Source organism: Elephantulus edwardii, unplaced genomic scaffold (genome assembly GCF_000299155.1).
Source record: "Elephantulus edwardii isolate Elephantulus edwardi_28Jun2011 unplaced genomic scaffold, EleEdw1.0 scaffold00005, whole genome shotgun sequence".
Taxonomy (NCBI): domain Eukaryota; kingdom Metazoa; phylum Chordata; class Mammalia; order Macroscelidea; family Macroscelididae; genus Elephantulus; species Elephantulus edwardii.
In genome coordinates, this window is record NW_006399755.1 from 21824033 (window position 1) to 21837456 (window position 13424).

Here is a 13424-nt window from a genome sequence, read left to right on the forward strand (position 1 = left end):
GATTCTCATTTATTCTATTTACTGAGCTCTTGTCTTCTGCCTGGTACTCCATTAACTATCAGAAATTTTCTATTTTCCCTACTTCCACTAGTTACATCTTAAAAGTTTTTTGAGCAGTTATGTAAAGATTTATGCTCCTACTATGTACTTAAACATTGTACTAGGTTGATGTCAGTAGTTTCTATCCAGCCACTTTTGAAAAATAGTGAAGTGCTTTATGTGAATCTTTAGAAGATGACACGTTGAAAACTTTATCTTTGTGATTTCCTTGTTTGTGAAATTGAAATTTGATGCCTTCTGCCTGCTCCAACACAGATGTACAATAATTAGCTATTTATGTGCTTATTGTTTAAGTATGAATTCAGAGAAGTGTGATATTAAGTGAAGTTACTGATTAGTGTTAATGATGTGCTAAAGTTTTAATTTATGAATTTATTTTTATTAATGAAGACTTCATTATTGAGTATGAAATTGTTAACTGTAACCAAGAATCAAGAAATACTAGTCATGAATAAAATGCCTGCATCCACTTCTATTGACATTATAGTTTGTTTGGACAGGCTTAAAATTTCAACACGTGCTCTTTAAATGTGTTGTTAAAATTTTGTTCATGTTTTGCAGCTCCGACTTGGCATTTGATCTGGAAGGATATGTCTTTATCCTGATAAATGATGTCTTGACAGCAGCAAATGGTGCATACGTAAAACAAAAATTAGATTCAAAAGTAGGTAGCAAGTTAAAGATGTTTTTAACTGATGCTTACTGATATAGATAATAATGTTGGTTCATCAAGGAAAAAGCTGGGAATTAAAAAAAATGTACAGGAGGAATGGGAAAGAGGTAGGATTCCCTCTAAGGGTAAAAACACCTGTAGTTTTATGCTCACATAAATGAATTTTATTAATTAATTGGTAATTAAACTTGATTAAGTGACTTTTCTGGAAGGGATTGGGTAAATTTTGTAAGAACTATCAGAGGTCTTCATTACATGTCATAAATATTTATGACAAAGTTACACAAGATTTAGTGGAGTACCTGAGATGAGGAAGAGAAGTGTCTAGAAGCTTCTAGGCAAACTTCAGGGGAAATGAATGTGTCATGAGCTGCAGAACAAGGATGGCCTTTGAGAATCTGTGCTGCCAATAGTGGGAGATGTTAAGGAGCTTCAGGATCTCTCTGTGAGGGGCAACACTGGTTCCCTGGCCGAGATCTTATTACATCAGCTTTTTTTTAATAAAATTATTAAATTTTATTAATTTTAATGAACATTTACAGAGATTTTCGGTTTTCATTCATTCATTGTTGCACTATTTTCTCTACCTTCCTCCCCAGTTCGTTCTTCTTCCCCCCCCCAATGTCTGTTTTAATTGTCCATTTGCCACAGTGCTTGTCAAAGCCAGTTCTCTGATTAATCTCCTTTGTCAGTGTGTCCTTTGCCATTCCCTATCACTCCTCCCTGAGAGAGACTTCACCCTGATTCATAAGGAAAAGGGGATGGTGTATTCTCTTAGCTACTTCCTGCTGAAAAGGGATGCTGTGGGTTTCAGGGTACATCAGCCTTATATACCTAGCTCTTTGCCTTCCATTGGCAGCATGTTCACATAGGCTTTACAAGGTTCCTTTTTTTATGTGTTTACTTTATGCTTTGAGTACTGTGGGTTGTGATGTGTGCTCTCCAGTTGAAATTTGACTTATGGATCAAACCAGACCATCAGAAAATTGACTGATTGTGCCACACTACTTTTATTGCCTTTTATCATGAGATTGCTGTAAGAAACAACCATATGAAGCTCAGTTTTATACATCCGTAGAGTTATTATTGAAGAATTTGACTCTTAAATTACATTATGTGCCGAATGAGGACCCACAGGAGATACTGATCTTAGATGTCACCATAGTTCCCCTCCCCCACAAGTAGTTGGTATCTTTTTATCTTATCATTAAGACTTGCAAGGAACAGATCTTGGTTTTATCTTCCTTACCTGCCAGTATCTTTTCAGTTGGATGACCTAATCTACTTGGGATTTTTAAGTTGCATTTTTTTTTTGTTCAATTTATGTACAGTATGTTTTAATTTGCAAGTCACTTTTTGGAGTTTAAACTTACAAATAAATATAAATGCCTGGCCTACTCTGTAGCAGTATTAGTTACTGTCTAATTGATAAAGTTGTTGTGGAGGACCACCTTGGTTAGGGGCTTTCCCTCTTCTACAGAAAAGTAGCATTGATTTCATGACCCTCCTAATACTTTTTAATCTTTTTAGAGAATGGCCTTTTTTAATAGTTTTTAAGAACTAGGGGCAATGTGGATCTCTTTCTAACAAACTGTTGTTTGTTTTTCTGTTTATTTACTTTGATGGTTCTAGAAGGTGATTACATTTTAATTAAAATATTTCCTTCTCACTTGTGTCTTCAGTGAGAAATAACTTAAGACTTACTTTGTAATGGATAGAATTGAGCTTCTTTTCCTAGTCCATGCTTTAGAAACAGCAGACTTCTGGGTGTTGGCCTGTTGTTGTTGTTTTTTAAATCTTCTAGATAGAAATCTATTTCTGTCTAGATGCAGAAAGGCTTTACAGCAGTAAAAAACAGCCAGCCAACAACAAGAGAAACAGGAAAGCTATAAAAGGGAGATGGAAGTTCTTACAAATTATGCAGAGGCTATTAAATAGCAGTCAGGGTGGCAGCACTGTGCAGTAATGCATCGTGGTGATGCTCCTAAATCAAATTATACTTTGACTATTTTTGCTTAAGAATGCAAGGAGAAAGAGATACAAAAGTAAAAAAAAAACATAAAGAGAAAAGAAAAGCCTTTGGCATTTAAACCTTTAAGGGTTAATCAGATATCTGGACGTTTTGTGCGTGTGTATGCATGCATTCTCCACTTCCTGCATGACTTGCACTAACCCTCACACATCTGGCTGAAACGTATCTGTTGTTAGAGGTTCTTTTATGTAGTTTGGCTCTTCCTGGCTCAAATATATTACTGTCTTAGAAATGAAGCATACTTTTCACTGATGCTTGTAGCAACTGTAAGCAGTCTGCTGTTAGGTTTATTTTGAAGGCATTATTTCTTTACTGAGATATTTTTATTATTTAGAGTTTTATTACCTATCATTTCCCAAGTCTTTTTAATCTTGATCCTTTGAGTGTGAGTCATGTGGTATAAAAACATGGTGATTATATTTCAAACTTGATGCACCTGTTGAATTTAACTCGCCCATTTTAGCACATGTATTAAAGGTCTTTATTCTAAAAAAACAAAAAAAAAAATCCCCAACCAACCCACAATTAATACAAGTTTATGAAAGAGATAAAAATCATAAGAAATATTAAGAAAATATGAGTCTCCCTTTATCTCACTAGCACGTGAGAAGTACTGTTTTAGGTTTTATGCTTTTTTCTATATATATGTGCCTCTGTGCATATTCACACACTGCCCTGTAGAGCTTCCAAGACTGTAAATCTTTACAGGAGTAGACTACTTTTCTACATACTATGTAAAACTTTTATAAAAAGAGAAATTATGTACAACCACTCCTCGCTTATTAACATGGCTAAAGTTCCCAAACCATGTTAATATGTAAAAATCAGCTTTATGAAACAATAGAGGATGACTACATCATTATCTTATTGCCAATTAGAATATAATTTCTATAAAGTACATCACTGCATACTTGCTCCACCAGTGAGAATGGTGGCCCAGCCTTACTCGTAGTGTTTCTCTAGTCTCCCCCTTCAGTATTAATGACTGCCACATGTACTTTGTTAATACAAAGTAGTCAGTAAATTTTTACTAATGTCATGAATGAAATGTTGGATAATGAGATAGTAGGTAGGGTTTTTAAAAATAATGGTTTTCCCCCTAATTCTATTTTGTGAGCACCTTTCTGTGTCTGCCATCATTAAATATTTTTATTGGTTGTGTAATATTTCCTTGTGCAGCTGCTCATATTTTAAACAGCAATATCTTCTATTGTTGAGTGTTTGCTTTTAGCTTTTATAACTGCTTTTGAGATGGTATTTTGACTTTGTACATTTAATTAGTTTTCAAATCCCAAAAGTTAGATAGATAATACACCATATCCTCATCACCGTACATCTCACCCCCAACCTTGCCTATTTGTCAGTTAGTTCTGCTTTATGCAGGCTGTCCTTTGAAGTGTGTGAATCAGAGTTCCCATAGATTCTTTGTGTCTGAAGATGTTCTTGTCTTTTTGTTCCCCAGTACCTGGGGCATAACTGATCATGTTTTGAGAACTTAGCTATAGTAATCTTGATCTCTGTTGTATCTCACACATACATTTTCAGCAGTGTTTCATAGGGAAGTTATGTCTGTCTGTCTGTGTTGGTCCAGGTCTGAGTCTGTATGTGTACATCTATCTATCTACCTTTCTTCAATAGCATTCTTTTATGGTTTTAAAAAGCCAAGACTAACCTGATGTCTCCTGAGTCAGTTCTGGAAGGGAATGGCTTCAAGAATGTGGCCTTATAACTATATTTGTATGTATTTAAAAGAATCACTTACCTAGTATAGACTGTTTTGAGGCAGCCAGTTGATGTAATTTTTATGCACTAGAGTTGATGTCAGTTAGATTATCTTAATGTTTAAAATCTTTGGACTTGCATAATTTTATTGCATGCTCTTGGAAAGAGAGAAAAAGAGGAAGAAAGCAAGCAGTGAGTGCATATGTGTATGTGTAATTGGGGTAACATGGGGTTGTGTATATCTCTCCAAGAGAGCCAACTAAACAACTAGTTCTTCTTGCCCTAGGAGCTGGGAAAATATGGCCTGCTCTATTATAATGCACTGTTCATGATTCTGCCCACTTTGGCCATTGCATATTTCACAGGAGATGCGCAAAAGGTAAGACTTCTAATTGTGGTTTAAGGGCTTTTGCTCATGACCATAAGGTAGGTAGAATTAAGTGACAAAAGCCAGAACTTATATTTTAGCTTGCTTATGTCACACTAACCTTTTTCTTGGTTTAAGTATTGGATAGTACCAGAAAGGCTCAAAATAGCCCTGACTGTCAATATAAAAATAGGACATGTTAAATGATGGCCTTTTCTTTCATGCCAGAAGGACAGAGGAGGGAAATTTTTACTTTTCTCTTAAACTGTAAAATAGGTGTAGTTTAAAAATCTTCTCCTTGAAAAATAGAAAAATCCTGAATAAGAATATTCTCTATACTTTAAAAATGGTGTGCTTCATGAAAACCTTGTATTTTGAAGTAGTTTATTAAGCTCTTTTACCCCCGCTGGAGGTATTTAGCCCTTTGTGGTTACTTAACCATAAAAATAGCAGTCAGTGTAATAGCTTACCCACTTTCTGCCATGTTAAGCTAAAGATCTCAGAACAGAGCAGTAGTGAAATTAAATCAGAGAAGAATTTTCCTCCAAAACAAACTCACATTCATAGAGGGAAAAGTGATACCATATTGTTAAAATCCACATAATTTTGCAACCTAATAGGAATCCAGACTCTGCCAAGAATTTTTTTGTGCCAAGATTCCTCCTACTGAATCCCCTGGCCAGTAGCTACTTTAGAATAAATGTGTTGGTTATTCATTCGAATGACAGTGACAGTTTCTACAAATCGGTAGGGGCCAAAATAAAGAAGCTTTTTGAGAGCATTATACTGCTGAAAATTATTCTTGAAACCAAAGACAGAAGGAGAAAGCTGCTTGTAAAACTGTTATTTTTTTTCCCCACCCATTAAGAACTCTCTTTTGAAGAACTGGCATCGATTGTCTTCAATATATGTGTAAATGCTTTAATGATCTATGACCATCTTCTAGCAGTCCTAAAGTGGCCCTAGAGTAGAAGACAAGTATTTTTCTGACTAATAAGGAGTATAGACTGAGGATTTTGGCGGCTGTGAATGTGTAGGAGGCAAGCTAATTTGTTACTAAGTAGTCAAAATGATTGAGCCACCTGACTGCTAATGAACAGGTTAGTGATTTAGATCACAGATATTGAAAACCCAATGGAGCAGTTATACCCTGCTGGGGTTGAGTTGTTGTTTTTTTCCCCTTCAAATTTTGTCCCTGTGAAATACAGTCTGGTCCTCATAATAGCTCTAGAATATTTCCGTTATCTCTACATTACTAATGTGGAAATAGACGTTCAGAGAGACCAACTAATACACTGTTGGTGGGTGGAAGAATTAGGAGTTTGGTGAACCCACGCCTGTCTCTAAAGGCCACTGGCCTTCCATAGTGCCTTGCCTTTTTCTAGTAGACACTAGCAGAGGAGTCCCCACTCTTCAGCTATGGACCTATATGGCTTAAAACTCACTTTCCCCTCATGATTCCTAATCTTAAACCCAGTCTCTACCTGAGAATGTTAGGAGAATTAGCATAGGTATGTATTAAGGATTTCATAAGGGTGAGATTTTCATTAAATTGACACTTTAATGGGAGGCTTGTAATTGCTTGAGAGAAGGAGATATTTCTACATTCCAAAGTGATGATAAATTATCATATACATTGTAAGATGGTAGCATAATCTGTAAATTAATAGTATAATTCATGCACAATATGAAGTTCAGTAGTTCATAATCCAAAATGTTTCAGTATAATTAAAAATACTTTGTAGAAGTTTCTTTTAAGTTGAAATTTATATTTTCTTTCTATTCTTTTTTCCATTCTTTTTTAAACAGAGAGTAGAATTTGAGTAGTCTTACCTGTTTTCTCAAAGAAAGTTCCAGGCAAATGTCAGGAAAGATTTATTTTGAAAGATTTAGCATTTTAAAGAATGCCAGAGTTCATCTAAAGACTTTTCAGCTGGTATGAGAAACTAGCTATAGAAGCTAAACTCATGACTTTATAGTCAAACCCTCCCATCAGTATTTTGAGTTTTATATAAATGTTTATTCCTCTTCATTCTTAATACTGATTTTGTTTTGTAATACATTTATTGGGGTACAGGTGAATACACTGTTGTTGTTATGTGCTGTCGAGTCGCTTCCAACTCATAGTGACCCCCTATGCACAACAGCTCTAAACCCTGCTCTATCCTGTACCAATCGCACTGCCTCTGACACACCCATCCCGATTACCCCAGTCACTGAATCAATCCACCTCATAGAGCGTCTTCCTTTCCTACGCCGTCCCTCCACCCTCCCAAGCATGATGTCCCTCTCCAAGGACCTGTCTCTCCTTACTACATGTCCAGAGTATGTCAGACGACGCCCCAGACTCCTTGCCTCCAAGGAGCGGCCTGGTTTAACCCTCTCCAGGATGAATCTGTTTGTTTTCTTGGCAGTCCATGGTACATTCAATACTCTTCTCCAGCACCACAGCTCAAAGGCATCAATTCTCCTTACTTGGTGATATTTCAATTTTGTAGTGTTTTTCTTTGGTTTCTAGCATTCTCAAATAGTCATTACCTGTTGGTGGTTAAAGGGAAGAAAGATGGTTCTGTGGTATTGTTCTCTGTGAGGACCATGCTGTCTATGAGCAGTGAACTATGACAGGTTATGTGAGTGAAGGGTGTTTGGGGCATTGTGGAGTATAAAGAAAAACTGGATTAGTTCCTTCTCCTTGTAGAGGTTGGGATGAAATAGATGTCAGAGATATTTTTTCCAGGCAAAGCTGAAATAAAGGTGATGTGAGTAATCAGAACAGTTTGAGTAAATCATGAATTAAATTTGCATCTTTGGAAATGCCAGTTCTGAGTTTCTCTCTGTTCATAACTTTCTTGTTTGCTTGTGAAGCAAGTCTCTGCAATTTCATTTTAAATTCAATTCAGTTTACTATTTTTGAGCATCTTCCTTTATGAGAAATAATGGCACAACCCATACAAGGAAGGTATTTAGCATGAAACAGAGATGGTATGATAGCTAATGCCAAAGTGCTTGCTCACCACTAAATCTTCTGTGTTCATATTAGGAGGAAATGGGATTGGGCTGAATACCATTATTGGGGTTTTTAGAGAGGGTTGTTGTTATTATGTGCCGTTGAGTTGCATGTGACTCACAGCAACCCTATGTACAAGAGTGCTAAACACTGCTCTATCCTGTGCCAACCTGACTGTCTCCGATATACCTACTCCCACTACCCCAATCACTGAATTAATCCATCTCATCGAGGGTCTTCCTTTCCTGCGCTGTCCCTTCACTCTCTCAAACATGATGTCCCTCTCCAAGGACTAGTCTGTCCTTGCAACATGCCCAAAGGATGTCAGACGAAGCTTCAGAATCCTTGACTCCAAGGAGCATCATGGCTTCTCCCTTTCCATGACAAACCTGTTTGTTCTCCTAGCCGCCCATGGTATACTCAGCACTCTTCTTCAGCACCACAGCTCAAAGGCATCAGTTATCTTTCTTTCATCCCTAGTCACTGTCCAGCTCTCCCATGCATAGCATTTAACTGCAAATACTATGGCCCGGATCAGGCGCACCTTAGTCTCCAACCTGATGTCATTGCTTTTCAGTACTCTGACAGCTGACTTTCCCAATGCAGTTCATTACTTCATTTCCTGGCTGAGTGTGACTGTGGAGCCAAACAAACCAAAAGTGTTAACTGTCTCAATCTCTTCACCATCCATAATGATGCTGCCAATTGGCCCCGTGGTGAGAATCTTTGTTTTCTTGATCTTGAGCTTCAATCTATATTGCAGGCTGCAGTCCTTGACCTTCTGCAACAAGTGCTTCAGGTCTTCTTCAGTTTCAGCAAGCAGGGTTGTGTCATCTGCATAACGCAGGTTGTTGATGACTCTTCCACCAATCCTGATGCCACATTCCTCCTCGTACAGCCCAAAGTCCTGGATGATCTGTTCTGCATACAGATTGAAAAGACAGAATCCCTGGCAGTCGACCTTCCCAATTTAGAACCATGCAACGTCTCTTTGCTCTGTTCTGATGACTGGCTCTAGATTCAAGTATAGGTTTCGCATTAGCACAATCAAATGTTCTGGGATTCCCATATTTCTCAGAGTCAGCCATAGCTTGTTGTGATCCACACAGTCAGAAGCCTTTGAGTAGTATAGAGGGAATGGGACTTGATATTCTTATGCAAAAATGCAACAAGCAATGCTAACCTGTTGAGGGGTTGTTGAAATAGAGACTGGACACCACACAGTGGTGGCTGAATGGTTTCTTTTTAATAACTAACTTGGAAATAGTAAGAAGGAGCTGTAATTAACCAGAGGTTTTTAGAAGGCTCTTTAGGAGGTATGTAGTTTATTTTTTTCCCTGGAAGATTGTGGTTTATAGTAGTCAAGAGTCTGTTTTTCTGAAGCTTTGACAGAAATGGGCCACGTTACAGAATCATCTGTGTGGCAGAATTGCAGGTAACAGATTTCTGTTCATTTTCTTTGTATATTGTTTAGAACAGGGAATTCTGGTAGCTTAGTGGTTATGCTGCTAGACGGAGTTATGCCATTAAACCCGAAAGGTAGCACCTCTCTGACGGTTCAAATCCCACGGCATTCTTCTCTCATGCAATTTATAGTCTCTGAAAACCTGCCAGCTAGAAGTCAGTTCTAACTGGATAGCAATGAGATTTTGAAGATCTTTGAGAACTGTGTTATTCCTTTGATAGTGTTTATGTAAATAAGCATTTTGGGTGTTTCAAGAAGCTTTTTAAGAATATACCCTTGTTTGATGGACTAGTGGGTATGAAATTGCACTGTCAACTCATAGGTGGGCAATTCAAATCTACCAAATAACTGCTCATGGGAGAGAGATGGGTAATCTCCACTGTGAGTTAGAGCCTCTGCCAACCTCCTGGATGGAAGGGCAGCTGTGAACTGGTTCCAACTCACTGGCACATAACAACAACCCTTGGTTTTGGTGGTACTGTGTAGAACTGTTTTCAAATTAGCAACTTGAATCTAACTTTGACCTTAACTTAGAGGTGTGGTACCTTACACTTAACAAGTAGCTTCTAAATAGACCATTTCCCCTGACCCTTATCATGTGCCTGTGAGATGGGCTGCTGCCATGCATTGAATGTGTCCCCACACAGTATGTTGGAGTCCTTACTCTTGTACCTGTGGATGTAATCCCTTTGGGAATACAATTATCTTTGTCAATGAGGCTTTATTAGTGTAGGGTGTGCTTTAAATCATATCACTTCTGAGAGACCAGGTACAGCCTCAAGCAAACACAAGTGGAGGAAAGATAGATGCCATCGGGACATTGCAAGGAACCCAGGAATGAAAGGGGTAGAGGTTCTGTGACAAAGATTTTCCACAGTAGCTGACAGAGAGCAAGCCTGCTTCTATAGAGCTGGTGCCCTAAATTCAGACTCCTAGCTTCCTGAACTGTGAGAAAATAATTTTCTCTTTGTTAAAGCCACCTGCTTGTGGTTTTGTTGTTACCACGGCACTAAGACTCTTAAGATCATTTTATAGAGGTTACACAGAGATTAGAATTAGAACTTCTCTCATTCCAGAGCCCTTGGTATTTACCTGACTACAGTGTCACCCTACACCATTAGCTATCTCCTTTGCATTTTTCCTATTCCAGTTGAAACTGTCTGTTTGCAAAGAATAAACTATTGAATGTGAGAAATATCTTAGTACTGGTTAGAAGAGTGGTGTCAGAAGCAGAATCTCCTTGTTACTATATAATTATTTACAAAGAATCATAGTTTCCCCCCTCATTCATTCAGATATTTACTGTGTGCTTATTATGTGTTAGATGCTGTTGTATGTTAATAAAAGGACAAAAATCTCTGCTTTAGTGGACTTTGTATTTCCATGAGAAGAGATAGACATAACTTAAAAATATAAAACATAATAAACATAATTATAAAGCATAAATTATAAAATAAGTGACATGAAAGAAAAAAATAGGGATGGAAGTGTTGGGAGAGTGCAATTTAAATGAGATGGTTAAGGAAAGCTGCTTTAGAAGGTGCATTTTGGCAGACACTAAACTGAATGAATGGAGAGAGTGCTTTGTGTGGCTTTGGAGAGAGCATAAGTCTAGGCTGAGTAACAGATCTTGAAGGGATACTGCTTATACCTTGCCCACAAAATTATTTTCTGTTTAGGTATATATCTGGAAAAGCTGATCTGGGTTTTAAAGGATGAGGAGAAAGAGAAACTAATAATTTGGACACAGATATATTTGCAAAGATCACACTCCAGTGTGATTACTAGGTGAAAGTCAAAGACTTTGGAAACCTTGGTAGAAACCTTAGTTTGGTTCAGACTTCTTATTTTACAGATGAGGAAACTGAGACCCAAAGACACTTCAACCCCTGATCTCAGACTCTCTGCACTGAGATTAATGCACTTGCTCCTCCACCATACCACATCCTACCTCTTTTTGTTTGGTAGACAGTGAGAGACATAGGAATTTGAAAGTACTTTGCAGGTAGTGATAGATCCTTAGAGGTTTTTAACATAGGTGGAGAGAATCTGGGGACAGAATGCAGAAGACCAGTCAACTCCAATTCTTTGACTGCTGTCTAACTTTGGGAAAACTCTTTGCTCTCGTGCATGATTTGTCATGTGTGAAATGAGAAAGGGGGCCATTTACTCTCTAGGTGGCATTCTTTCCAGGGCTAAGACATAATTTCTGAGGAGAAACAAGCCACAGTGGAGCAGAGGCTCGCACAGCTGTTGAGACAAATGCTCCCTGACTCCTGCGACCAGTGCCAAGAAACTGCTCATATCAGAGAGCTGTTGGAGCCAAAATGAACTTTAAAAGCATTTTACCCAGGAGTATTCTAAGTAGTGAGGGAAAAGTCACCAGCATAAATTTTTAAATGAAAGATGCAAAGGCCCAAATTCTTCCTTTTGTGGAAAATGGGAGATTTACATGTATATACACACATACATATACATATACATACACACACATATAGATATATAAATACAGTGATATATTTGTTTCTTCGGGATATTTGAAAACCAGGCAAAGTGCTGACTGTGGAACAGACCATCCACCTACTCATGTGCAAGTTTAAATTGAAGCTAAAAAACTCAAATCCACAAGAAGCAAAATATGACCTTAAGTTTATCCCACATGAATTTAAAAACCATGTCAAGGACAATTTTGATGCATTGAACACTAATGAACGAAGGCCAGTTGGGCTGTGGGATGATATCAACGATATCATTCATGAGGAAAGCAAAGCTCATTACAAAGACAGGAGGAAGTAAAGACCAAGATGGATGTCAGAAGAGACTGTATTGCACTAGAGCACTGAGAAGTCAAAACAAAAGGAAGAAATGAGGAAGTTAAAGAGCTGAACAGAAGATGAAGATCCCAAAGGGCAGCTTGTGAAGACAAATCGAAGTATTACAATGAAATGTGCAAAGATTGCAGAGTCAGAAAATCAGAAGAGAATCACTCAGCGGCTTTTCTCAAGCTGAAGGTATTGAATAACAAATTCAGGCTTCAAGCCACAATACTGAAAAATGCTACAGGCCAAATATTGAATGATCTGGGAAGCATCAAAAGAAGATGGAACATAGAGTCACTATACCTAAAAGAATTGGTCAACTCTGAAAAATTCCAGGAAGAACCATATGAATGAGAGCCAAAGATAATTAAAAAAAGAGGTTTAAGTTGTGTTGAAGGCATTTGCAAAAAAAAAAAAAATTCCACCACATGAATTGATGTGATAGCACTTGACATATTTCAGCGAACAGATGCAGCTCTGGATGTGCTCACCAGTTGTGTTAAGAAATTTTGAGGACAGCTACCTCACATACTGGCTGTAAGAGATCCATATTCCCATTCTCAACAAAGGTAAAACAACAGACTAAAAATTCTCAAACCTTATCACATGCAAGCAAAATCTTACTGAAGGATATCCAAAACATGACTAGAGTACATCGGGAAAGAACTCCTGGAAATACAAGTTGGGAAGAAGTCGTGTCATTAGGGAAGAATCAATACCTTTGAGTTGTGGTCCTGGAGAAGATATTGAATATACCATGGACTGCCAAGAGAACTAACAGGTCTGATCTAGAGAGGGTGAAACCAGGTTGCTCCTTGGAGGCAACAGTTTTGAAATCCAGCCTCACACACTTTGAGCATGTAGCAAAGAGGGACCAGTCCTTGGAGAATGACATCATGCTTGGAAGGGTGGAGAGACAGCACGGGAGAGAAAGACTCTGGATGAGATGGATTGATACAGTAACTGGGGAAAGGAAGACCCTGGTTCAGACGGACTGACACAGTGACTGTGTCAGTGGGATCAGGTATGTCAGAAATGGTGAGCTTGGTTCAGAATAGGTCAAGGGTCAGAGCTATTTTTCATAGAGGCAGTATGAGTCATAGTTGATTTGATGTCACATAACCACATCAAGGAGTGATTTATGGAGCTGTGGGGCCCAGTGGTAAGAAACTGCACCACAATCCCAAAGACACACAATTGAATCCACCACCAGCTGCCCAGTGGGAGAAGGATAGGTAGTCTCCTTCCAGGTTATTTACTGTCTCTGAAACCCATTGGA

The 13424-nt window shown here is 38.1% G+C and overlaps 1 protein-coding gene across 1 annotated transcript in view; it reads left to right on the plus strand.

The window, feature by feature from the left end:
- Positions 1–13424, plus strand: part of LOC102858527 (UDP-N-acetylglucosamine/UDP-glucose/GDP-mannose transporter-like) — a 53489-nt gene that overhangs the window by 10573 nt on the left and 29492 nt on the right. The window contains exons 7-8 of the mRNA XM_006879748.1: positions 622–724; positions 4774–4866. Of these exons, the coding sequence (XP_006879810.1) occupies positions 622–724; positions 4774–4866 (196 nt within the window). The remainder of the gene's footprint in view (positions 1–621; positions 725–4773; positions 4867–13424) is intronic.